Below are 26,216 nucleotides of genomic sequence, written 5' to 3'. Positions count from 1 at the left end.
ATAAAAAACAACCAAGTTAAAAAAATTGGTTTAGCCATTAGCAGCTGATAACTTTTTTTCTTCAAATACAAAATCAGAAAACAGAGCTGGGAATGGCCTTACCCTAAAACAACTGGGAACATACATTAAAATTTTACTATGGAGAAAAAAAAACAGGGAAGCACTGGATGGATGCTTGTAAAAGGCAGATATACAGCTCAATTGAAAGAGGATTTCTCCAACTCCTTGCAACTCTTCATTAAAAGTAAACTTTCTTAATTAGGAAAACACTTAAATACTCCAACAAGCCATACCTGCTCTTCTGCTATTCTTGAGGTGTTCTGAAGTTTTATTATTGTTTTATTGAAAGCCTTCTGCATTTCTTCCATTTGTTTTCGGTACCTAAAACAAAGAGCATGTAAGTCTGAAATACTAGTGCATAAAATTCCTCAGCTTAGACTTGTCTTCAGAAACCATGACTATGCCAGTGAAAAAACTTCTCTTTGCCCAAAGTTTTATTTAAATATCAAGTGGCATTTGCTTTTTTAAGTTTCGCACATAAACCACATGTGTCTTTCTGGGGTTTTTTGTTTGTTTGTTTTTTCCCCAAGGTTAAAATCAAATCTATTTCAACACCTTGGAATTTAGTGCCAATTTACTGAACTTCACTCTGGAAACACTGACTGCCAAGACAGACAACACAATGTAAGTATAATGAAGAGCCCCTTCCTTGGAACCAATTCTGAAATTGGTACATTTCCTGTTTCTCCTGTCCCTAAGGAGCACCACAGATAAACACTAATATAGATACATCCCTCACAGAAAGCTCTTAGTTCCTTCTCCACACTCACTTATTCAACAGGAGTTATTACAGATGGATAACATAGTAATTTAAGTGGAAGTAACTCAATAAAGAAGGCATTGTAGGTCTGTAGCATTCAGTTTTAAAGCAACAGAAGGATGTGCCCTTTGGCTGAAAGGATTAGGGACAAGATTAGTGCCTACCTCCTGGCAACACTTTATCCTTTTAAAAAAACCCACAGCAGTATTCCTCAGAACAAAATAAATGTGACTGTATCTGAAATACAAAGAGGGAACCTCTGCCACACACAGACATCTGGGTCTCCAGCAGCTACCCAGGCTTAGTTACTTTCCTCAGTGTTCCATAAAGCTTTATGCTGTGATTTACACTCTACCCAACTACCCCCATATTACTCTCCATATAGAGATGTTCCTCTGTGTCAATGGCTAAGACCATCCTCAGACTTACCTCTGACTGAGTTCTTCTAAATAACGGCTGCTGAGAGACATATTGACTTCCAGGGCTTTTATCCGATTATTCAAGCGCATGAAGACAGATTCCTTTTGATTGGATCCATGAACAAGATTCCCATTAGCATAGCCCAGATCTGTTGAATTCTGCAATTCAGCATAGAAATCTGTAGCTGTTCTCTGTGGTCCCCCTGAGACTGGAATCGCCATTAAAGCTTCTTCAGCTGCCTGATCGTCCTCCTTTGTTTCAGCAGGCACAGAAGATTCGACAGGAGGCAAAACAGGTTTCTGCACTTCTGGAGTGCTCTCCTTTCCTTCCCCAGCAACACTGGCTACTACATCTGCTGTATTTTCAGGCTGCAGAACAGTCTTTGTAGGCTTTGAAATCACTGGAGTAGCCATAGTCTCTCTTGTGCTCATCTCCTTTACCTCAGTGACCACACTGGTCTCAGAAGCTACAGGGCTTTCTTCTACAACCGAGCTCTCAGCCTTTTCCATTTCAGCACTGATCTCAGGTACCTCCACCTGAGGAGTCCCCCTCAGTGCTACCTGGCCTGCATCTTCTTTTGCAGGCTCCAACACCACGTCTGTTGTGGGTGATGGCTTAACTTGAGAAGTAACTTCTAAGAGGAGGGACTGAGAGACAGTTTGAGGATGGCTCGGCTCCAGTTCAATTGACTCTGTGGTCTCATTACTTATCTCCTCGAGGGCCACACTGCTCAAGACAACTGCAGCAATAGACCCAGACGGTCTCTCAGCTTTGCTGTCCGGTTGCTCGGGCAGAGGCTCATCTATCGACGCAGGGACAGACTCGGTCAGAGCTGCCTGTGGCTGCTGCACATCAGCAGGGTGAGCTGGCCCTTCCTTGCCTCCAGTTTTACTGTGCTGCCGACGCAGGGCTGCTGCCACTGAGCACCACTTAAACAGGTATTCGGAAAACGTGGAAATACAGCACACTGCTGCCATGTCACAGCAGTACTGCTCTGTCTCGAGTTCAAACCAGGTCGATGCTTCTTCTTCCTGATCATCACTGGACAGCAAGGTTACTGTGGACTGGCTTGTATCTTCCTCATACTCTTGTACAAGCTGAACAATAGGACTTTCTTTAGTCAAATCCACCACTATTTGCTCTTTATCTATCTGTGGAATATCTGTAGTAACAAGCCTACAACAAAAGAGTTAAAGACAAGATGTTAATTCAACAGTTTTACATGCCTGCTCTGGAAGACTGCAAAAGTAGGATCTTTTAGAAAAATCAGAAAGGCTTCATCTGGTAACCAAAGGCCAATTTGGAGACAGTGAGAAATTCTCTAAGGTAGCATTTTCTCCAGTGTTCTTCAGTCTCAACTTGCAAACAAATTATTTCAAGCCTTGCTTCTGAAACAGAAGCCTTCTTAGTCAGATATTGCCCCTTCCCTCACCCCTGAAAAAAGTCACCATTTCAAATATGACTAAATTCTTCCAGAGCAAACATCTTACTCTGCTGCTGCAATCTTCAAATGCAAACACAAGAATCTCAGCCTTCCCAATGAACTTCCTCAGTCTCTCAACAACCAGAGCACTAGAAAACCATAAAACCTCTAAATACAGCACAACTCATTTAAGAGGTAGAATCTTGGCTCTAAGTAGTCAAATCAATTCTCAACAATTGCAATCAAGTGAAAAAAAAAAAAAACCAACCCAGAATCTACATACAACTCCTCTTTCCAACCTAATTCTGTGTATTTGCATACAAATTTTCATTAAGGATAGTCTAGCAAAAATATTAAGCTTCTAAACACAAATTTTTGCCTGTATAAGTTAGTTGAAGCTTCAGCAATACAATTTAATGCCTAATTAGTCTCCCTTGCAGGAGACAACCACAAAACTTGGACCAATATTAAGTCAGTGGCTGTGCCAAAACAAAACATGTTATAATGTTTTATTATGGAAATACATATAAACAGTAACTAAACCAATAAATTCCCCTGGTTAGTAACATTACCCTACTACAGACTTCACCAAACACTTGCTTTTTCACTTGTTTATGTCTGTATGCCATACCTGAGCATTCTGGTACCAAAGATTCCAGACTAGTGCATGTTAGTCTCTGCTCAGAACATATTAGAGAAACCCCATCACCAATCACTTACTCTGGTGAAGGAACAGGTGTTGGTTCAGGTAGTCTCGGTGCAGCTGTTGAAGTTGCAGGAGTGGCAGTGACATTTTCAGACACACTTTTGTTCCCTGCTGCAGGAAGGAGGTAAGGGTGAACATTAAAAGTCAAGAACCATCTTTGTTTTCAAAGAGTTTGAAGTTTGGGTTTGTTGCTGGGGTTTTCTTAGATTATTAACTGCTCTACCAAATTAATTGCAGATGTCATTCCAAGTTATTTGAATGAAAGTGCTACTGTCAGTTTATAAATATGATATTGTGGACAGCCTCAGAATACTTCCAGAAAGAAGCAGCAAATTAGACTTTACAACTTAAGCTGGGTAACAAAGAGTAAAGATCTCTGAACAAAACTGAACAGGCCTATGTGTCATCTTTATATCAGTTCCTTCCTCAGCAAATTTGGCATCTTTGTTCCACTTTTCACAGTGTAAGATAAGAATTCCAAGACACTAATCAGCTGTGCCATAAAAGGTGGAAAAAGTCACTTAAACATAGGTCATCCAACTCTTCACAGAAACATTAAATAAGACAACAAGGAGAAATTAAAACTTTGCAGAATTTTCATTAAAGAAAACAACCATCTATAAAATACCTTCTGTTTCAGTCGACTCCTCAGTTTTGGCTCCAAGCATATTAGCAGCAATGTTCACCATACTGAGGATTGCATCTAAAAGAGACAACAGCTACTCAACAAGGACACACTCAGAGGGCCCAGAGATCAGCAGCCCTGAGCAATCTGCTATTTTGCAATACTTGCTTGAAAGGAATCACAGTATAAAGACACAAAAAAAGCCTGGTCATTCTATTAGGCAGGATGCAGCTGTTCCTTTTAAAGGGTAAGTTAATAAGCTAGAAACCTGTACCTAACCTCTACCAGCTGGACCTTCTAACAACAGCAAGAAGTACTTGTTGATCATCTGTCCACTGAAACCAAGGAATAGTAAAACAAACAGAGTATTTAAGCATGGAATTTGCTGACAACTTGAGTATGTGAACCTCTGAGGAAGGTCCTAAGCCAGAAATTTAAAGCTTGAACACTCAAATAGAAAAGCTCTAATAAAGACAGGCTGGTTCCTTTCTCATAACAGAATTAAACTGAGTCGAGAAATGTCAAGACTAGTGGAAGGTTGCAGAATACTTCCTATGAGATTAAACGTCTGGGAATCCCTAAATCTCCCCCTCAGAGGACCCTCTTCCTCACTGCTTGTTTAAAGACAACTGATGCAAAATGGAATCCTATCGCTTTTGTCTAAGCATGTACATATAAGAAAACCACCACAGAAAAACCCACAAACTCTACTCCTTCCAAAAGAGGAACACTGACTACCCTGCCAGAGAGGAAAGGTCTCAACAACAAGATCCACTAAATAATGATTACTGCAATGTTTCAGTGCTTTAGGAAGACAGCTGAGCACGATCAGCAACAGAGGTTTCAAACCTTTTAATCTTCGCTTTAGTACTCTAAAAAACTAACAGAGAAGTCATTGTATTTTTTAGACAGTGAACATAAACTTGCAATACTGCCCTTACAGACAGATCATGTGAATATGCATCATCAGGACAGATTGAAAGTAGAAAGTCTGAAAGCCACAGAGAACAGATAAGCAGCGTCAGGGAAGAATTTATTGCTTTCTCTCATTTGTGAGAGACTAACATTTAGAAAGAATCTGCCTTTTGCACTATCTAATTCTCTTTTGAAAACTGTTCTAAGCTGTGAATATTCCTAGCCGTGACCTTTTTATTCTCAGGAGACAACTATTTTCTAGGAAATAGTATCAGAGAATTCTGTAGCTTTGATCCACTATAGGATGAAAGGAAAGCCTGAGCCCAGACAGCATTAACTGAGTGCAAATCTACACTACAGGAACAAATCTTCATTAGCTCAGAAGAAGGAAGAGCAGAACAGTGTAAGAGCTCCTTAGAAAAAGTTGTGTGGAGCTGACACTAGCCTGAATAATTCAGCAGTTAAGAATGCCATTAAAACTAAATATTCACATGTTCTTAGCAAACAAACCCTACACTGGAGGTTTTCCAAAGCAAAAAGTGAGAAGAGACAGTCAAGAGCTATTAGTTCTCTAAAAAAACCCAAAACCACAGCCCTTATGAAGAACATAAGTCACAACATTTACATAAAGCCTTCTCAGAAACAGTATTCTCCATTCCTCCCTTTCAAGCTGTACACAAAGTAAATCTTTATATTGTCTCCTATAAATAAAGCACATTAAACACAGATTTCCAAGGTTCTACAGCACATTAGTACTGGCTACTTACAGCCCTATGCAAGGTTCACATTATCTTAAGTGCTCAGGATCTGTACGTACAGAAAAAATTTTCACAAAAGAGACATCCTTAGAAATTGAAAGTTCTATTTTTAGAACACTTTAAGATTGATATCCCAACTTGAAATTGTCATTTATTCCTATGAAACTAAATAGGAATCACAATACATTGCTTCAGTAGAAGAACATGAAATTTGCAGATGTTGCATGACAAAATGTCATTCTACTTTGAATTAACTCATCTTGTTTTAGCACAGCAATAGTGTTTCTAGTAAATCATACTCACTTGTTGCAGAACCAAGAAGATTTTTTGAAGATTTTTCTTCTCCTGTGTTATAATCCAACAGATAATCTGTGTATAAAGAAGAACACTTGTGACTATCAAAATTAAATGTATCATGGACAGAGAATATAAACCTCAAGATTTAACATTTCATTCAATTATGTCAGTTTGATTGTGTGAAAATAAAACTGCAGAAATAAAGCTAGAGGTCAGACACAGGGGTTCACCAGGATTCACAAGACAGATGCAGCAAACAACTCACTGAGCTTCACAGAGGCTGCAGGTAGATGGTTTCACATTTTTCAGTTAAAACACCATGTCTGCAGCCAAAATAAGCTCCTTCCCAATTGCATGTAGCATTGATTATAAAAACAATCACAAGAAATGGGCTATGGACACTAAGTATAAATCTGTTTTGTGTGAGCTGCTTTGATTATCTTAGTAATCCTTGACTACTGTCAGGAGATGAAGAAATTATTGTCTATTCTGCCAAGTGATATAGAGACTCATTACGAGCATTTTAAAGCAACCTTCCACATAGTTACATTTAAACAAATTGTTTAAAACTTAAAAGGATTGTTGGAAGAGCCCAGAACACTGTCAACAAGACACACAGTAAATTCAACAGTCAAATCTTTTATTGTAATCAGGAAACAATGAACCACCAGACTAGCACAGGAGATGTGTGAATGGTTGAAAAAAATGCACAAAATATTTGTTTACCATAATCTTCATCAAAGAGTTCTTGTCGTTCAGACTGATACTGAGAATCAGCTATTTCTTCATATTCTTCAACCATGCTAGTACCAAATACCCTATGAACAAAGTTTTAAAAGAAAACCTAATATTAGTCCATTAGTTATGTAATTGTGTTACCTAATTGATAAGCACTATTACTTTTATGTAGCAAGTTAATTAGAAACACAGTAGTTGCATTCAGTTAACCAAGATCAAGCTGGAGGTATGTTTATTTTTTCCAAGTTGTATCCGCAAAGTCCACTGCAGGCTTTTAAATGGTGAACCAAAACAAGATCCTGTTTTTCATTCTACTAATTCCAAAGAGTCTTTTCCTCCTTTTTAACTCTAACTCATGCCTAGACTTCCTTGTCTTAAGCTCTCCATGAGTTCTTACACCTCCTCTTCGGCCTCACCTTTGACTAACTTTAGGAGTATCTATTCATAACTACTTCACTTTGCATACTATATTCTCTTTGACCTGTTCTGCCAAAACCATATCAAATCAATCCAATTTAAAGCAGTCTTGTTAACTGAAAATATGGTTTGACTTATACCACTACAGAGTTCCCAAGTTCAAGACCTGTTTTTTTAGGAGCAGTGCAGAGGTTGATGGTCCTCTGAACTACAAACACACAGGTGTTTCTACTTGGATATTGCAAGCATTACTAACTGCAAGCACCTGGGGTGCCAAAAAACACAGCAGTTTTCTAAAAGCACTCACCAAACCTGCTCTTTTTAGTTCACCACTTGTTCCCTATTTTGCTTGGTCAGCCTTGAATGCTCATGTCCTTCTCTAAAGCTGCTCCTGTTCCCTCACGCTCCCCCCTACAAATATAAACTATTCCTTGCATATTGGAGAACCAAATAAAAAGATTCAGAACTTCTTTAAACAGACATGAAGGAGTCTACACAGCAGGTAAGTTAGGTAACTACTTCAATTCAAAATATTTGCAGATAACTTTAATTGAAAACTAAAATTTGTTGCTCAAATACTATTGAAAGAGACTAATCCTCACTGCAAGGAGGTAGAAAAACAAAGCAAAACAAAAAATGTTACCTTATAAGACTTAAAGGACAAAAATGTTCTGATCCAAAATGTGATATCAACTCCACCTAAAGAATAAGAGGTACTTAAAATAAAACTCCAAAGACCCACAGAGTCAAGAGTTCATTAGCATACACATTCAACCCTGAAATTCCAAGTTTTGTTTATTCAAGGGATTTGCAGACTGCCCACAGCAGAAAAGACCGAGAGATTTATTCTTGCCATGCATTAAAGTGCTGAGCTGCAGCAGAGAACCCCCCAAGCCCCAAACATTCACCATTCCAAAAGAAGAGGTTGCTAACCTTTATGTACTTGATGAACATCTGAAGCGAGAGAAGGGAAAGGAGAAAAAAAAAAAAAAAAAGATGTCAGTACAAAGGCTGAACACACATGCCACAGGCAACTACAGAGTTTGGCTGGGTTTAATTCAGTACTATAAATGCCTAAGATGACAAGCTGTGGAGGATTAAGTTGCAATACTACATCTGCCTGGGGTAGCAAGATTTCCTTTAGCCCTTGTACCTTGCAGATTCGAAGGTTACATGCAACAAGTGTTTTATTAAGTTATAAGTTTAACTTAAGTTATTCAATTTTTCAAGGCAGCATGATTGAAGACAGAATACTGAAGCATGTTAAGTGTTCTAAGTGTATTTTTTTTCCCTTAAAGAGCACAGACTACAGAAAGTGACTCAAGAGGAAAAATAACCCCACATAGCATGCATTTGTGTACTGCTGCTGCTTCAAGTTCAGCATAACATGCTTCAGTTTATAGAAGCACAACTGGAGAAACAGAGCATCTGATGACAGACTTGGAAGCTTCAGTTGTCTGTGTATTTCTACTGCCACATTGACTACACACTGGTATTTATTTAATCTGAATTAATTTGCAAGTGTAGAATACATTTATGAAGCTATTACATAGACATGTAGACACTACCACTGAAGGACTGCAATGATCTAAAAGTGAGACCAACTATTCCCATAAAAGCACACTTACAAAAAAATTTCAATTGTTTTTGATAAGAGTTCAGTAGGCCACATCAAAAAATTAAACTTCTTTGAAAAATTTTTGGACTCTTCTGTAGACTACACACTCAGAACTTGAACATTTTACCATGCTATGTTATTCAAGGCAGAGCACTGTATCCACCAAGGGATTAAGTGCTGAAGCATCTACAGGAATTCTGGATCTTCAGTGACAAGCAAGATTCCAGCTACCTTGAGGCATTAATTCAGCCAGAAAACAGAATTAAAAATAAATGAAATCTTTATTCTGTGACTCATGCAGAATTTCTGGGTATAGAAGTTAAACAACTATCATTCATAGCTGCTTCTTCAAGAAAGCACAAAGCACAATTCAGTAGCACAACTACATTTTTTTTGGCAGCACCATAATTGGAAGACAAACACATCACTGGAGAGGACCTAAAAGGTCTATACTTTATTTGAATGTAAACCTCCACTACATCCCCATATTTTCACAAAAGCTTTTATCCCTGTTCAAGTACTATATTAATTATTTATGGAGTTTTATTCTCTTTGAGTCTCCTGAATAAATGCAAGCTATTTTGAAGGTGGAGATATCACAGCAATGCTCCAGTAGCAGTGAGCTTAAATAATTTGCCTGAGTCAGAATTATGAGCAATTGCAAAACTACACTTTGAATCTATTGATGAGAATCAAGATGCAAACATTTAGTTTTTCAGGTTCACTTAAAATTGTACAGCAGAATAAAATACAAAAATATCAAGAAAGACACATTCTGATCTGTGCTCCAGGGAGTGAGACAGTACATATGTATGTGTATAAAGCAGGTACAGCCAAGAGACAAAATAGGTTGAGATTCTTCTAATCTTGCATTCAGGGGACAGTTGGTTAAGTCAAATAGAACAGAACATTGTCTGGATTTTTCTTCATTCAGCTATCAGCTAAGATGCACTTGGACACAAGGCAATAGGTGCCTCCCAAGATCCTCTCAGTTACCATTTTGAGGCAGGTTCAGAGGCTCGTGACTGTACACAGCCCATACCACTGGGGCCACTAATGAACCCAGGGCAATTAATGGGAAGGCAGGCTTGGATAACACATTTCTTTGGATGCTGTTACACAGGGTAAGCCCAGCAAACCCTTCCATCCCTGACAAGCATGGATGCTTCTGCAGTATTAAGTTACCTTAACATATTTTGCATACATCTGTTCATCCAGAGGAAAGCTTTGGACATTTCTCTCATCTCTGGCATGGAAAGTACCTAATTTAATCCATTTGTTTGTTGGATACCTAGAAAGGAAACAATGAAGTCAGCTAATGAAATGCAAGAACACAGTGTTTACAGACATTTGCTGAGGTTTCCCCAAACGCCTTTCCAGAGAAGGAATAATTTTTTCTTTCCAGTTGCACAGTAACAGCAATGTGTTTTTTATGGAAGGAAGAGCTGCAAGATAAAGTAGTCCCAGCACAAAAACTCAGCAGCACCTCTTCACATACTTAAAAGAGTGTGCAAGCCCCCGAAGGACAAAACCCTACACTTGATCCAATTACTGAAACTCAGTCAGTCTACAATAAAGTATCTGGAACTGAAAAAAAGCCACCTCACAGGAACAGCGAAGAACACAACATCGAAGTGACAGGTTGTAAATACTGTTGTAAGCAAGCAGTAAAAACTGTGAGCAAAGCAGAGTTAGAACTACACAATAGACCAAGTGCAGAAAGTCCAAATCTATGTGCTTCAAGCACCCAAAAAGAAACTGAGTTTTTAATTTTTAAGGAGGCAAAGGAAAAAAAAAATGCTAAATTGATAAAATATATACACACACAAAGAAAATGCATGTAATTTCACAAAACATTACACTTTGCATAATAACAGGCATACACAGACCATGTTCTCTGAAGCCTTGTATCTAAAAATTATTGCATTTTTCATTCAGAAGGGTAAATTTAGATAACATACCTGTCACTAATTGACACCAGAAAGTCTTTAGGAGTGGAAGAGAATAATTCATGATTTGCAATGTCAAACTGCTTTACTTGGACTGGTTCACAGAGCTCAACAACAAACCTTAAAGACAAAAAGGAGATATTTAAACAAAGGAAAAAAAAAAAAAGACTTTTCCTTCCACAATTACAATCGTTTACTCCATTACTGTTGCAAAGCCACAGAAATGCTGTAGAGTAAAACACTTGTTGCTCCCTTCAGAATCACTAGTGATATTTTCCTGAATATCCAGCTTAGTAGCTCTAGACAGCACCTGCAGCTACAAGAGCTTCATCCATCTTGTACTCAAAGGCATCAAGTCACAGAACTAAAAACTAAGAACAGCAAATATGATTTAAATCACACCTGAAATACCAGTTAGTATATGGTAAATTCTGATCACCTCTCCTAGTTATTTGACAGCCTGAGAAAGAAACCAAAACCTCTACCTAAATACTCACTAACCTTCTGCAAGATTATAATTATGCAAAACCTACAAATAGGAAGGTAAATAAAAATACCACCTTAATATTACTTCTCAATAGCAGAGCTAGATTTCTATGGGAGGCACAATAGAGCATCTTGTGCTAATTCTGTCAAAGTTTCTTACACACCCATTTCAAGCAGCAACATACCAAGGTCAAGTCAGTCCCACAGGATAAACACATTGCCATCACAATGGAAAATTGTAATCATATGAGCAGTAACCTACCAGATTTTAGTACTGCAAGGATTGAGCATATAAAGGTCCATATTTTCCATCAAAATAGCTGAAGTACTCTGTATAAAGAAGAGGATTAGTATTTTAAATTGCGTGGTAGATACCAACAGAGCACTAAGGATTTCTTCCCACTTTCCAAAAATAACTCTGATATTAGGTATGTGGACTAATAACCAAGTTTCATAACATTCTGAGCAAGATAATATACAGGACACAGTAAATCATACTAATGTGAAGCCATCACAGATTATTTACTATGGTGAGATGTTTAATACAATCTGGCTCAGTTGTTCATTTTCTGTAATAAGTAGACTCTGCTCCCCCTTCTGAATTCACTTAAAAAGACATCAAGTCCTCTGTAGCAACCCCTCTTAAAAAAAGCAGAGATCACTATTTCCCTTTTTTTATAAATCAAAATCCCAATAAACACAAACACAGGAATAAAAGATTACTTCACAAATCAGTGTTCAGTTTTAAGTGTACATTAAAATAATGCACACTGATAATTAGGAAATGCCTACCTTTGCCTCTGGATTCGCTGCCAAGATTTTGGCACCACACTCTACAGAGGCGTAGTTATTCCTGTTTTTCTGGACCTTTTTAGTGGCATGCTGCCCACCAACAGCAGAGGGGTGCATTGACTGACCTAGGAACAAGAAAATATTGCTACTAGAACAAACCATGCAAACAAACAGTATTTTCACTGTCAGTGAGCTTCTGCTCACTGCTTTTATATAATGAAGGCCATTAATTATGTAATTCCAGCAGAAAAATGAAGTTCCAGGCTGCATTCCAAATTGAGACAGTTTCCCTATTCAAATCTAGTCCAAGATGAAAGCAGTCTCTATTTAGACCAAACCAACGAATCCTGAACTTACTCTTTTCTTTCTCCACTTCCATGACTTTCTTCTTCCATTCATCAAATGTTGGAATGTCTCCAGGGTCTTTTGGAGTTATTACTGACGTAGGGTCAATTTCTCCTGTTTTCTTAAAGTCTTTCTGCAAAAGAAAGAGCCACCGATTGTGAATATTTTTCAGTACCAACAATGAAAATAAAAATTAACTTCAACAAACAAAGCAAGCTCTCATCAAGTCAAGAGCAGACACATCACTTGCACCCATGTTAACAACTTCGTGCCAAGGTAAGTAAGCTTACGAGCCACAAAAAACACGTGATGATTTTCTCCTGGAATTACAGATTCTTTCACCAAGGTGATGGCAATTTTTGTGGCTAAAGTAATACACTTTAAGTAAAATTTAAGCATTCTGTCTCAAACACCTGCTTTTCCTTCAAAATTTTTGCCTTTCCTCCCCCTACTAATAAGGAAAGGTTTCCCTGCAGCAAAAATCTTCAAACATAAATTTTGGTCATGACAGAATTCCAGAGGTCCCCTGGAATTTCTGAACATCTCAGAAGCAGCAGAATGAGATGTTTAAAAATGGTTTCTTTAATGTTTAATCTAAGAAATAATATTTTGGATTTGCCTAACAAAGCAGCAACCCTGTTAAACTGAATTTCAAGTCAACTTCTCTGTACAAACACATTTTCAGCACCCCATCAGATGCACAAACAGCTTTGGCTTGACATTTCAAGTGTAGAGGCCATTTTGTAGAAAATGTTTTAAAGTTAGTTCCCAAGATATCAGTGACAGTTTAAATGTGATCCTAAAATAGCAAAAAGCCATGGCCTTGGTCATTCTTTAGCTATTTAAAAAACATAAGCTTTAGAAAGTGCCTCACAGTAAGAGCATAAAAAAGTCATACAGCTGAGTATAAAAGACCTGTCTAGCTAAATATCCCACTTTAACAGGGGCCAAGTAAGATTCCTGGGACAGAATAAAACCACACCAAACATTCTGTATTTCCTGCAACTGTCATCTTTGCCTCTAGCCATCTGCTTGCTAGTCAGGAACTTCCTGGCTCCGTCAAGATTCAACCCTCAAGCTTCTTTTCTACGAGCTCACTTGGACCTCGCAACTTCCCTACCTGTTTTCTTTTTCAGCCCATATAAAAAAAAAAATTCTGCATCCACAGCGTCCTGTGGGAAGTCCCAGCTTAACCATCTTTACATAAAGAACAGTTCTTCTGGATTCTCCTCCAGATAGTTTTACTTGATTTCCCCAAGTCTTGCATTTGAAAAGACTTGCTAGCTCAGAAAAACTGAGTGCCAGTAGATCAGCCTTGCTGCCCTTTTCTCTCTGTTTGATACAGTGGCAATCAGGAAAGCAATGGATATCATTCATCTTTATCAGTGATGATAACCTAGCAAAGGGCACTGGGCTCCTGTGTGTACTGAGAAAATATCAGCACTGCTTACCTCCCTTTTTAAGTTCTCCGAGGCATTCAGAGCAGATTTTTGCTCATCTGCCCCTTTTTCAGCTACTGAAACTTTCGACTCGAATTCAGATTTTGTCTTCTTTCCCTTGCCATGTGAAGATGATATATTCTCTATATGTTGACCTGCAAGGCTGAAAGCATAAAGAGTATAAGGACCCATAAAATCAGTCATATGCAATAACACACACAAACACACAAATATGTAGATAAGCAAGCACATGCAAATGTTTGCTGCAAGGCCAGGACAGAAAAGAACAACTACCTTTACACTATTCAGACTCACAACCTGAGTGGATACTCACCTCTCTGGTGGACTGACAAAAGAGGAAGGCTCACTCTGAGGGTCAGCCTCAAGTGTCCCACCAATATCACAGTCAGGTTCTGACTGCTCAGCTTCACTAGAGCTGACTACAGGGGTATCAGCACGGGAATTCTCTATTGCACTGAAGGGAAAGAAATAACATGCTTTTTAGCCTTCTGATGATATAAGTAACCCTGACAATCAACCACATAACTAAAGATATTAGAAAGTTTTCATAAAGCAACAGTCTCAGAAATAATTAAGAAATGGATGAAGTATGCTGTACTTAAGGAACTGCATTCTCAGCTGTACCCATGCAAGAAAAGAATTTCCATTTTAGCTTGTTTGTCCCAGAAAGAAACTCAAAACTAGCTTCTCATCTCCCAGAACTCTCATCTAACATTTTACCAAACACTGTAATGGGTAATTCTTCCCATCATCATTACAAACTAACAACAGGTTCATAGTTATCTGGCTGCCAGCAATTTTCTTTCCCCTTTCAACAAAGGAAAGAAACACGAGATTGAGTTCCCTCACTAATGTTGCCAAGTCAATGGGTGGAAGTCAGAACAGAACTTGGCTAAAACCAGAGGAGAAAAGGGGTGCTGTAACAATATACAGTAAAGCCAGGCAGACTTCCTTTGCTCTAGGTTCATTTATTTTTTTCTTCATTAGTGTAATAAAAATCAGGTAACCCAGCAGACCATTATCCAAGCTGTACTGACAGCCCAAACCAGCTGAGCTGCCCATTGCTTCACATCCTCTCTCCCAGAAAGGCTGAACACACCACATCAGGCAAATCCAGAGGCAAAGATTGGAACGAAAGTCTCCCCGTTTGCTCTTTCAAAATGACAATGGGTGGAGAGAAGATGGACAACTAATAACTTCCAGTTCTGACTGTCCTCTCTTCTCCAGTACAGGAATGACTTTCATATTGCTTTATGCTATAGCCAGATATAAGTCAAAGTTTTATTCTGCCCTCTGAAATTCAACATAAGCTTTCCTTAATGTCAGCAGCAAAGTAGGTTAATCCAATATCATGACAGAGCTGCCAAAACACAAATAGCACGTCAGTGACTTAAAAGGGAATCTTTCTGGTTCTCTGGCTGCTACAATTATCAACAGAAGCAGCTGCAACCAACCAGGGAGACAATTTTAGTACCTTTCATATGATAAAGTTCCTACAGCATAACACAAAAACCTCATAGACATTCAAGACTTTTTGCTTTGTAGCAAAATCTAACAAACATTATGAATACAAGAATTTATTAGCTACAAACAGGGAGTAGTTTCTCTGAACACCCCAAAAATGCCTACATCTGAGGGGCACAGTTTGGCTCTGCATGTAAAGCTTCACTAACTGAATAAGGCTGACTACTACACTTAAAGCTGAAAAGCTCCACATATTCTCTGTCTCAGTGGGTAAGTGAAAGTATGAATAATTATCAACTGAATAAAATATGTAGCAAGTATGAACTTAAAAATCCCCTGATCTCAGGATGTACCTGACTGGCCCCAAGTAACTAATTTTGGCAAAAGGTGAACCTAGAAGCTGTGTTCTCTCTCCTTTGGATACCTTGATTTGTTAGTAGCTTTGCCTTAACTTTTAAAATGCACTACCAAGCTCACTTTGCAGCTGTCTTTACTTGCAGCCAGAAGGAGCTCAGATAATTTTGCAAGAAGTTTTCCTCAGACTCAGCCCAAGTACAAAAGCTACAGTCAGTGCTGTCCTAAAAAAGGATCCATTACAAAGTAAAAATAGTTTGGAATAAAATTACTTTCAGAATATTTTGACTAAGAGACTCTGCTGTATTATTAGACCAGTAACACCTGAGGGAGCTGGACTTTGTTACACTGAAAGGCCTCAGCATCTAAAACAGGAAATAATCTGTCTGAAGATAAAAAATGCAACTGTGTCTTTTTAAAGTTCTTGTTTAAATATGGGGTTGGACTACAGCTGTTTTGAATATTAATGTGTACAATAAGAGACCATCCATTACTATTTAAAGCTAAAGTGCAGTTTGAAATATGCATCTCTCCTATATTAATTCTGCCCTTTTTCCCTGAAAATGGTACTGGTGTCAGAACACTGCCCAGCATTAACTAATCAATCAGGTGCTCCAAAACAAGTTTCCATTTTCATTCATTTCATAGGTCAAGTCTTCAGAGTTCCTTACTCCAGTATCCTCAACTGTGACTGACAGTTTTGAACAGTTACCAGATACCAAGCTGAATGTTTAAAAGAAAAAAAACATCCTGTGTCTACAACCTGACAACAGTAGGATTTGCAACATGTTACAACAAGGAATCACTGCAGCAGTCGACAACAGCTATAAAAATGACAAGCTGAAATGATATTCCAGTTTTGCTTTATAAAAACTGCAAATTTTGGAAGACTTGCAATTAAAGACACTGATGAAGTACCAAAAGGTGCTTAAGCATTAGCCCTGGTAGACTAGGCAAGATCAGTCAGCAAACAAGACTTCCACACCTTTTCTGTGGTAAAGAAACTCAATTTGGTAAAGCAGAAAAACTAGACTCTTAAACCCAGAACAACAAAGACAAGTCTACTTAATTTTTAATGTGTCAAATTTTTATCTACCAAAATATTTCATTTTTATCAGCAATCAGAACAACATATTTCCCTCAGCACACATCAGAAAGCCCAGTAGAACTCTGTGAAAGTATTGAGAAGTACACACACATGCATTTTCCTACTACAGTTCACATTTGACAGCACAGCATTCCACAAAAGAAGGGACACCACACAAACTCCAGAAGGCTTCCTGCAGCAGAGGTAGCTCTGCAGTACCCTGCTGAGTACTAGAACTACAAGTGGTCTTGACTGCATTTACATAAAGATTTGCTATTTTGTCAAAAATCTCCTCATATCAGAACTTATTTCAGATTGCTCTGTTTTAAGTTCCAAAATAAAATTCTGCAGAGTTCTTCTTTAACTGAAAGCAGAGGCCATGGCTGAAGCAGCCTCGATGCTTGTTGTCACAGATGGGAAAGCACATTTGTGAAGGGCAGAAATCCTAATGGGAAAGACCTGAGGGCTTTTATAGCACAGATTATCTAAACATATGGGCTTTTTCTCAAAGCAGCAGCTTAGAAACTGATAATGGCAATAGTATGTCACTTCATGAAAGTACACAACTGTTTATCCACACACTGAGTAAATGATGACATACTCCATCAGCACTGACACCAGAAACCAGCAAAACAATCACATGTGACAGTCTAGTTTTATCCCTACTAAACCTTTTAACAACATCAGAGTAAGTGATAGTCTTGAAGACAAAAACCAACAAAATTTGAAGGGCTTACTCAGGTTGTGAGACTGGAGGTATCTCTGAGGTAGGTGAACTGGAAGTGTTTTCAGTGCTTGCAACTATGCTGGAGGAAGCTTCATTTACATCTGCTGAGGGTGGACTCCCAACTTCGGGCTGGCTTGCTTCACTTATGTCTGTCGACTGTGAAAACATCACAGGTGAACACACATTTTTCAAGACCTGAACAGGAAAAGCATTCATGCAATAACATCTAGTATGGAGTTCTGAAAGTTCAGTAGTTCAAATTTGTCAGAAATAAATTTTCTTTCTTCCTTAAGTGGTATTCTGTGCTGCTCTGGGATGGTTGCAACACTCTTCCATAGTCTGCAATAACATGTAAAAACGTTAACTGAAGCAGGGATGTGCAATCCTATAGAGATAGTCAGGAGAAAACCAGTTTGAATATTGCAGCAATGGAAATAAACAGTTCTATTTGCATGTTCTAATACAATAAAATTTACTGTTTTCATCCTAAAATAAATTTTGGAGAAGGTTTCCAATTTTATCACTCAAATGGAGGTCCCAAAGTCTTCAGAAGCCTATTCCATGCTGTAACTGAATAAAGAGATTAATCACTTATGGCTTCCAACAGCTTAGTAGTCTTGAGTCTTAGTTATTCTAGGTCTTCAGTTTTCATAAGCCTTTGCACAGCACACTCAAAATAAGGCTTAGTAAATCTGAAAAAGCATATAACCACTGAAACAGGTCAGATTAAACTCTTGCAGCAAAAGAAAATACTATTAAACAAGAGCCTCTTGTCAACTGCTAGATTACTCCAAGCCATCTAACTGAACATGAAGAGGTCTGAAGGCTTTATTATAGAATTACACATCGAAACCATGTATTATGTTTTCTGAAGTATGTCCTATGTATTGTCTTGTAATCTATAAACCAGAAATACATAATCAAATAAACCATCTTTAACAGTGAGCTTTATAACATTTAACACTGAGCACTGGCTTAATGGTATCAATGGCAGATGCTACTGAAGCATAACCCTTTTTCCATTTTAAAAAGAGAAATTAAATTGACAGAAGCCAGGAAGGATCAAAGCTAAAATGGACTGCTATGATCACCAAGTCTGATCTCTATAAAAAATACCTCAGTGAGAAGGTTTTTCATATTTTATTTATAAAGAGACATCTTGAACTGTAACATCCAATTTTAATTTATTTTGGAAAAAGTTTCATTTAGTCAGTACCTACAAGTACTAAATTACTCCTATTACTTATGCACACAGGAAATGCAAGGTCTGTTAGTTCACACATTTTGTCCTTCACTGGAAACACGAGTCTAACAGCAGCCCTGTGTGCAGGTGAAATGTGATAGACAGTCACTGGGAGCTTTAGACAATCAAAATGAAAGGCTGAAATCCAAGAAGCATTTGAAGAGTGCATGGAGACAGCAAATGAGATAAAAGTCTTGCCTGGTCAGATTTTGTAAAGTCATTGAGCAGCTCTTCCATAGAGTAACTCTGTGTAGTTGAGTCTGCCTGCTCAGGCTCCAGTCTGGGACCAGCCTCTTCCCCCTGGAATATCACAGGTACAACAGCTGTAAGTACACAGTAACACAGGCTGCCTGTTATCAGTAAGAGGAGCCACCTGTGATACAGACTGACTAATACCACCTTTTCCACCATTAAAATATCAAGAAGTTAAGTTACATTAATCTTCAGAGCCACTGCCACATATGTTTAAAATCCCACCTGCACAAAGACTATGGCAAGTTAAAAAAACTCAGTTAAATCTTCACTGAAAAGACCATTTTAGCATCTTCTTATATCATTCAGTTTGTCTGCTGAGGAAAGCTCATCATTCTGCTATGACTTCCCATGCTGACAAATCCTCCCTATCTCCTTGCTGCCCAAAAGAGAAGGAATGAAAAACATATCCTAAGATGACTTGCAACCATTAAAAAAATAACACGTGGCACATTTCAGATGCAGGAGTCCAATCAGCAGAACGAGAGTAATCGCACAAGTCTGCTGTACCCTTTTAAAGCAACCTTCTCTTTCACAACTAAAAATTTACAATCAAGTGCAGTGAATTCACAAAGTAAAAAAATATACACAGTTGAGGGGAAAGAAGTTTTAGAGCCATGAGACTAAAACTAACAAGAATTTACACTTGCCCCTCAAACGTTTTTTTTTTAAGTTGACTACAAAATAGGAAAGTTATTTTTGAACAATACTTTAAAATACAGCAAGAAATCTGGTAGAAATTTACATCCCCCTTGTTTTATAAGGGCTGTCTAAAACCCTGTGGCCAAATACTGTAAGTGTTGGAGTTCAGACCCAAAGTGGGCTGCTGTGTTACACAACATTACATGACATTAATTCGAGAGAGTTAAGGCATCAAGTAGAAGAGCAGGAGCTACAAACCTGGGTGGGAAAATCTTAGAGACAACAGCTAAGCAATATTTTTCCCCAAACGTTATTAGCTCACAGCCTAGTCCCTAAGATGAAAAACCATCAATGGCTTGAAGAGACAACTGATCCAAGGAAAACCGATCAAGGGCTGCAGAACTGCTCTTTTCTGAGCAGGGCAGCTCCAGCAGCCTAATTAGGAGTAACAGACACATGCTTAAGATTCCTCATACACCCAAGAGATTTTCTTTAATGAGTAAAAAGAACAGTGTAATGGATGAGTTTTCACATCTTTGGGTTTAGGTTCAGAAATGTGCTTAACAATGCAGCCACATTAAGAGAATGAAAGGAAGAATGCTGGAAAAAAGTAGAAAACATATACCAGTGGCTTCCCAGTGTCAAAGCTTACTTGATCTTTCCAGTTTTATTACATCAGCCATTAAACTAAAGCAGAACTTTTTTTTTCAGGCAGCCAGAAGAATAGGACTGAATGCTATTTGGCTGCACAAACTGGAAAAAAAATACAGCTACCCTAGTTGTTGAAATGCTTAAGAAACCTGCAATAATTCAAGGGGTTTTTTTTATGGTCAGGCAGCTCCCCACCTGAGTCAACTAGAATGCTCAGCACATATTTTTCAATTTTGATGTGGCATATAAAAGCTTTCTTGGAATGAGGACCATGATTAGCACTACTACAGATTGCTGGAGGAAGTGATAAAACCAATACATCAATACTACCCATTTTTATCACGGGACTGATTCTTTACCTAGGTAAATAAAAAAAAATGAAATTACCCTGACTTTCTGATGTGACTCAACAGCTTGGGAACTCACTACACAACTGCAATATGCAGAAATTTGTAATGACTTAATCAGGGTGGGACAATTACACTCAATTTAACCTAAAGTGCTGAGTAATGTAAAAAGGGATCATACCTTGTTTATTATATATTTCACACAAATATTTTAGCATTGTTAATTATTACTAAACAGGAGGAAAACAAAGTGATAAATACTGACTTAAAACAATTAATCTTAAACCTTCTGTTTTGGATAGCAAACATTTGTGCACTGTTTTTAACACAACAAAGAAGTTACTGGCATACCATGGCCTAGATTCATCCAGGCCACCACCTCTGATATTGGTTTCTACAGAGCCACATACTCTCCCTCATGCCCAATTCTTCTAACATCTGCCACCCAAATAAAAAAATCTTAAGCCACCAAAACTAGCTTTACTATTTTCTTCCCCCTCCCATCTCAAACTGTTCACTTGGATTGTTGCATAACTGCAACAAACCTGAAGGAGAACAAAAACTTGGGAAGGATAACATCCCGGTTCACAGAACAACTGAATACACTAAATATCCTGGCTAAGAAGACACTGTGAATCAATGTGCATGAATCATTTTTTAAAATTCAATATCAAGTCAGACTGAGTAAGTAATTAATGGGATGCATTCAGCATACCTTTTCCTGGAAATTTTCATCATCATTGGCCAGGGCACAAGCATCACCTGAAGCATATTGCACTGCCGATGGGACACTGTCTTTACAAAAGACATTGCAAACAGGAAGCCTATTAAAAAAAAAAAGTCAAAAATCTTAAATTAAAATGAATAAATGACATTTTAGAATTTCCTCAGAATTGTCCCCAACCTTTTTTTCAGCTGTTCCCACAACGTGGCTAAAAAATACACATATACAGTTCATAGATACCCATAAAATCCATTGGAGGACTTCAAGAAATTAGCAAGAGAAACCACAACAAATGCAGCGCTTCCAAAACACAAAACTATCAGCAAAACAGTTATTGGGGTGTTACTATGTCACAAAGTGGAAGCTGACACAAATTAGTTAAGTTACTGCAAGTTAGAAACATTGAATCAACTATATCCTTTGTCACACAGCAATGGGCTATTTCCAGCAATGATTACTGTTAAGAAAACACTAAAGCCACGGACTAAAAAAATAAAGCTCCTTATTTCCCTGCACAGACCACACCTGAGAAAATTCTGCACACTCAGCATTATCAAGCACATTTAAAAAAATTAGAGAAAACAAGTACACTAAAGGCCCATGCAAAAACCAATGAAAATGTACAGACAAGAGGCAAACGAGGTGCTGGCTTCAGCTACAACCTCCAGAGATGATTTGTTTTGAACCTGCAGTTCTGAACAGCTTTGCTGTGCAGTAGAAATGGATTTATTTCTGTAGAAAAGCAGCCATCATCTATACAAACACCTGTACCAGAACAGCATCTTTTGTTGCTTAGAGCACACGATCCTTTCACATCCTAAACCAGCATCTGAACAGCAAAACCACCAGGCTTGGAGGCCCAAAGGTCTTCATGCTGACTTCAGGTGAGGCCAGCAGAACATTGTGCAAACTGAGCTTTCAGTGGAGTTCTCAACAACACCTGAACATCAGTCACCTGCCACCTTAAAGACAAACATTTTTCATTCAGGAAATACTGTTCCCATAACAGCCAGGTGAATTCACACAAACATCCTGAAAAAAAAGGACAGAGGAGGAGACAGGTCTATAGCATAGAAAAATCTGGATACAGCAACCTTAGTTAGAACAGTAAGATCATTAGTAGGTCATGATTTGCTTACACAGCTGGGATCATTCTAGTGCTTAGAATTTCAACTACCACCTTTCTTAAAGGCTTGAATATCAACTTTATTGAGAAGCATATGCAGCATAGACTCCTCCATCAAGGAGGAATCCATGCAACAACAGACCACAGCCAAGTGCAAAATTTAAAAACAGTTTTATGCATATATACATATAAGCACACACAGGGGGAGCACCACTTCTCCAGGTTACAATCACAAAAATCGAACTTTTCTCGTGGAGATACAACCCTATTGCTCCTCTTTAACCTGCAGCAGCAGGGACTGTCAGCAGGTACCAGCCACTAAATGCACAGCTCTCACCATCAGGAGAGCAGAAGACAGACAAGGAATTTGTGGGATCTGACACACTATTCTGGAGACAGGCAAATAAGGTGCCCAGGTCAGTCTCAGCCCCAGATCACCTCAGTAATTTATCTTTGATGCAGTAGCTTTCCTCTATGCTAAATGAAAGCCTTCGAGTCAGGCAGAAGCAGCTGCAGTTACAAGAAAATAAAGAACTGAATAGAAGGGTTTGATACTGTAGCAGGTACAATGTCTCACATATCCATTGAGAATGAGCTATATGCTTCTCACACATCAGCAAGACAAGAGGGCATGGTCTCAAGTTGTGCCAGGGGAGGTTTAGGTTAGATATTAGAAAGAATTTCTTTACAGAGAGGGTGGTCAGACATTGGAATGGGCTGCCCAGGGAAGTGGTGGATTCTCCGTTCCTGGAGATTTTTAAAAAGAGACTGGATGTGGCATCAGTGCCACGGTCTGGTAACTGCAGTGGTAGTGGATCAAGGGTTGGACTTGATGATCTTGGAGGTCCCTTCCAACCCAGCTGATTCTATGATTCTATCTTAAATTCCCATCCCCTCATGTAGTTACTTGTTTGTATTAAGTTTTCCATCAAACCTCTGTCTTATCTTAAGCACAGGATGCACATTTAAGAGAAGGAAAGAAATGTTACCAGACTTTCACGGCCTTACTACCTAGCTCTCACTTGGAAAAATCAGTTATGCAAATACTTCGAGCCATTTATATTCCTAAAAATTAGTTTCGATCATTTCATGGCGAAATTTTCTCATGCTCTTCATTCCAGTACCTCTGATCTCTCCTTCCAGATATAACAACTCCTTGGTTCTTCATAAAAAATACAACAGAAAAACCAAAAATTACACAGAACATACTGCAGCTCATCCCACCCTGTCACTACACACACGCACACATTCGTTTCCTATTTTGCTTCCACTAAGGGGGGCATCTCCGGTGAGCTGCACAGAACAACATGAAGACCTTCAGTGCAGAAAAGGAAAGGTATCATTGCCTGTGAATCAGCATTTTCAAACACAAGGTATATTTTCACAAAAGCATTAATAACTACTTTAGTGCTTGTACTCACAGAAAGTACTCAGCACAAAAGACACACATTTCTTGCCTTAATATACAGAGAGTTTTTGTGCAACAAATCAGGCTTTATTAGGGCACACACACCGCTTTTGGAAGAATGCAGTTTGGCAGCTCAGATCTAAGCTGTTCTGACAATCTGTGTCTAATGTCTGATTTGCTTACTTTCCAAAATTCTTCTTGGTCTACTCCCCAACTCCAACATGATGCCTCAAGTCTCCCCAAAGCCCTCTAAGCTAGGGAGGGGACAGAGAACTCGTTGTGTATGCGTGCAGGCACCCACAGGAAAACCTGAGCCCTACTGCACCAGAGGATGTATCACTCAACTGCTGCCATCAAGCTCTGACAGAGCATTAAGAACACAAATTCACACAACACCAATGCCACATGAGACCAGCCAGTCTGTCAGAAGTCAAATTAATCATCTTACCAAGGCCACCACGAGTCTTCTTTTTCTTTAGACTTTCAGCATTCTGCATATTAATTCAACAGGTTTCTTTAGCCACAGGCTGGTAAAGGATATAGCCCATGATAAAAACAATTTGCCAAAGCAAGCATTACTCTAAATGCACAAAGTCAAACACGAGAATTGTTAATTTACAGAGGAGAGAATTCCCCTTGAGTTTAATGAACTTGCAGTGTACATAGAGTGGAAGCAGAGCAGCTTTTGCCTGCACATACTAATCCATCCTTCCCATTCTCATGACCCAGGAGTAGTATTTTAATGCTGACTCAGAAACAAGCAAACCTAATGCCCAAGGAGTGCTGGAGATTAGTCACCAGATATACTGTCTCAGGTACAAGGTAGATCTTCAAAGGAAGAGACTGTTCCAAACACATAACCCACAGTCAGTGACTTACATGGATACAGAGGTTTTCAAGAGTTCCATTTTTATATGTATGACTCAAAGTACCACCTGCTATTAAATCTCATAAAGAACAAAGAAACTTAAGCACGACTCTTAGTGTTACAATTGACTGTAGTTTAAAAGCTATTTTCTTTAATATGCCTTGAATTTTTCAGCTTGATATGCACAAACCCCAGAGCAAATGCTACAGGCTCAGACAAAGCAGCAGAGGGGCGGGGGGAATCTTTACTTTTCCCAGGGCAGGCACACACTGTGGCTGCCCACTGAAGCAGAAATGCTGCTCACCCCTATCTGAATGGTTCAGTACACTGGTGGCTGTAAAACTGGCTCTGTTCTACTGAGGCTGTTCTGCTTTTGAAAAGGAACCCACTGAAATTCAACAGTGCAGGTGGTTTGGAAATTGCAGAGTAGGTTTCATGTGAAAGACTGTCCAGTTCTAATTTGGCTCCAACTCCCTAAGTAATTGTGAAGGAGGCTGCAGAAAACTATCAGAGATAGAGAAGCTATTGATAACTGTTTTGACAGGCATAACAATCAAGTAGAAAGCAAACAACTGGTAAGAAGAATTAATCATACAAGTTACAGGTGAAAAAAAAAACAATTTAGCAAAACATGAAGGCAAGAGGAGTTTTTCCACAATTTGATCTTCCCAGAGAAAAACAGACCAGGCTTTCCAAGGACTTCATATAACACTGACACTTACACAGCTTCAGTTCAAACACATCTGTCCTCTAAACAATTAATTTCATAAATTCTCCCCAAGCAAGACCTATTTTTGGACACTGGAGAGTGACACAGTTCAGAACAGTTTACATTTGACACCTGCAAGACAGAGTCATTTAAGCAAAGGGAAAATGAAAGGAAGCTATCACCAGCATGTGAATTCCAAGCCCTCCTTGCAGGCACAGGGAAAAGTCTCTCTCCAGGGCAATCCCTGATGTTTCCTGCACCTCTCCAAAGGCTGTATTACCAACAGCTGCAGATGTGCCAGTGCCCAACAGCTACGAGGGAGAAGATGTCATCATTCCTGCCATGTGACAATTCTCTACTCAAAATACTCACAGGTCAGATAGGGCTGTGCAGAGGAGAGGGGTGGGTTTTGGACCCAGGGCAGAGCTGGCCTGTGAATGGGGAGAGGGTCCTGGTTGTTGGTGGAAGCTCACCTTCCTGATAACAGAGCAATTGACTTCAGATTATTCGTGTTAAAATTGTAAAAATTAAAATTATAAAAGCTGTGAAAGGGTAAGGAAGACAGGAAATACCTTTTGCTTTGAACAAGTCCTACAGGTCTGTGACTATCATTGATGAACTATCAAAGAGAAAAAATGCTCTGCAAGAACGAGGAGCTCAGCAGATCCACAACCAAACCCTGCAGTCAGCAGTAACCTGCCTTCCAGCCACTGACAACACAGGAAAAACAGCGGGAAGAATCCTCACCCTCTCCCCAGCAACTTAATGGAATCAATCTTTCTCTCAGAACAGTTCAGCCGGGGGACTTGTATTTAAAAGGGCCTGCAGAACAAAGTAAATCTCTT

At 38.8% G+C, this 26,216-nt stretch overlaps 1 protein-coding gene across 3 annotated transcripts in view; it reads right to left on the bottom strand.

The window, feature by feature from the left end:
- Nucleotides 1-26,216, bottom strand: part of SUCO (SUN domain containing ossification factor) — a 38,688-nt gene that overhangs the window by 5,832 nt on the left and 6,640 nt on the right. For 2 of the 3 annotated variants that reach the window (XM_027658501.1, XM_027658502.1), the window contains exons 2-19: nt 21,252-21,360; nt 18,843-18,944; nt 17,412-17,557; nt 14,083-14,223; nt 13,761-13,911; nt 12,322-12,442; nt 11,965-12,089; nt 11,435-11,502; nt 10,699-10,806; nt 9,923-10,028; nt 8,053-8,073; nt 7,763-7,818; nt 6,691-6,782; nt 5,971-6,036; nt 3,998-4,072; nt 3,384-3,480; nt 1,250-2,416; nt 294-381 (exon numbers count right to left, since the gene is read on the bottom strand). In XM_027658501.1, coding sequence (XP_027514302.1) covers nt 294-381; nt 1,250-2,416; nt 3,384-3,480; nt 3,998-4,072; nt 5,971-6,036; nt 6,691-6,782; nt 7,763-7,818; nt 8,053-8,073; nt 9,923-10,028; nt 10,699-10,806; nt 11,435-11,502; nt 11,965-12,089; nt 12,322-12,442; nt 13,761-13,911; nt 14,083-14,223; nt 17,412-17,557; nt 18,843-18,944; nt 21,252-21,360 — 2,839 coding nt within the window. The remainder of the gene's footprint in view (nt 1-293; nt 382-1,249; nt 2,417-3,383; nt 3,481-3,997; nt 4,073-5,970; nt 6,037-6,690; nt 6,783-7,762; nt 7,819-8,052; nt 8,074-9,922; nt 10,029-10,698; nt 10,807-11,434; nt 11,503-11,964; nt 12,090-12,321; nt 12,443-13,760; nt 13,912-14,082; nt 14,224-17,411; nt 17,558-18,842; nt 18,945-21,251; nt 21,361-26,216) is intronic. The other variant, XM_027658504.1, reaches the window with a different exon arrangement.

The sequence above is a fragment of the Corapipo altera genome, unplaced genomic scaffold, assembly GCF_003945725.1.
Source record: "Corapipo altera isolate COAL_440 unplaced genomic scaffold, ASM394572v1 79, whole genome shotgun sequence".
NCBI lineage: Eukaryota > Metazoa > Chordata > Aves > Passeriformes > Pipridae > Corapipo > Corapipo altera.
The sequence above is the reverse complement of the archived record's forward strand: the minus strand, read 5'-3'. Positions and strand labels throughout refer to the sequence as shown.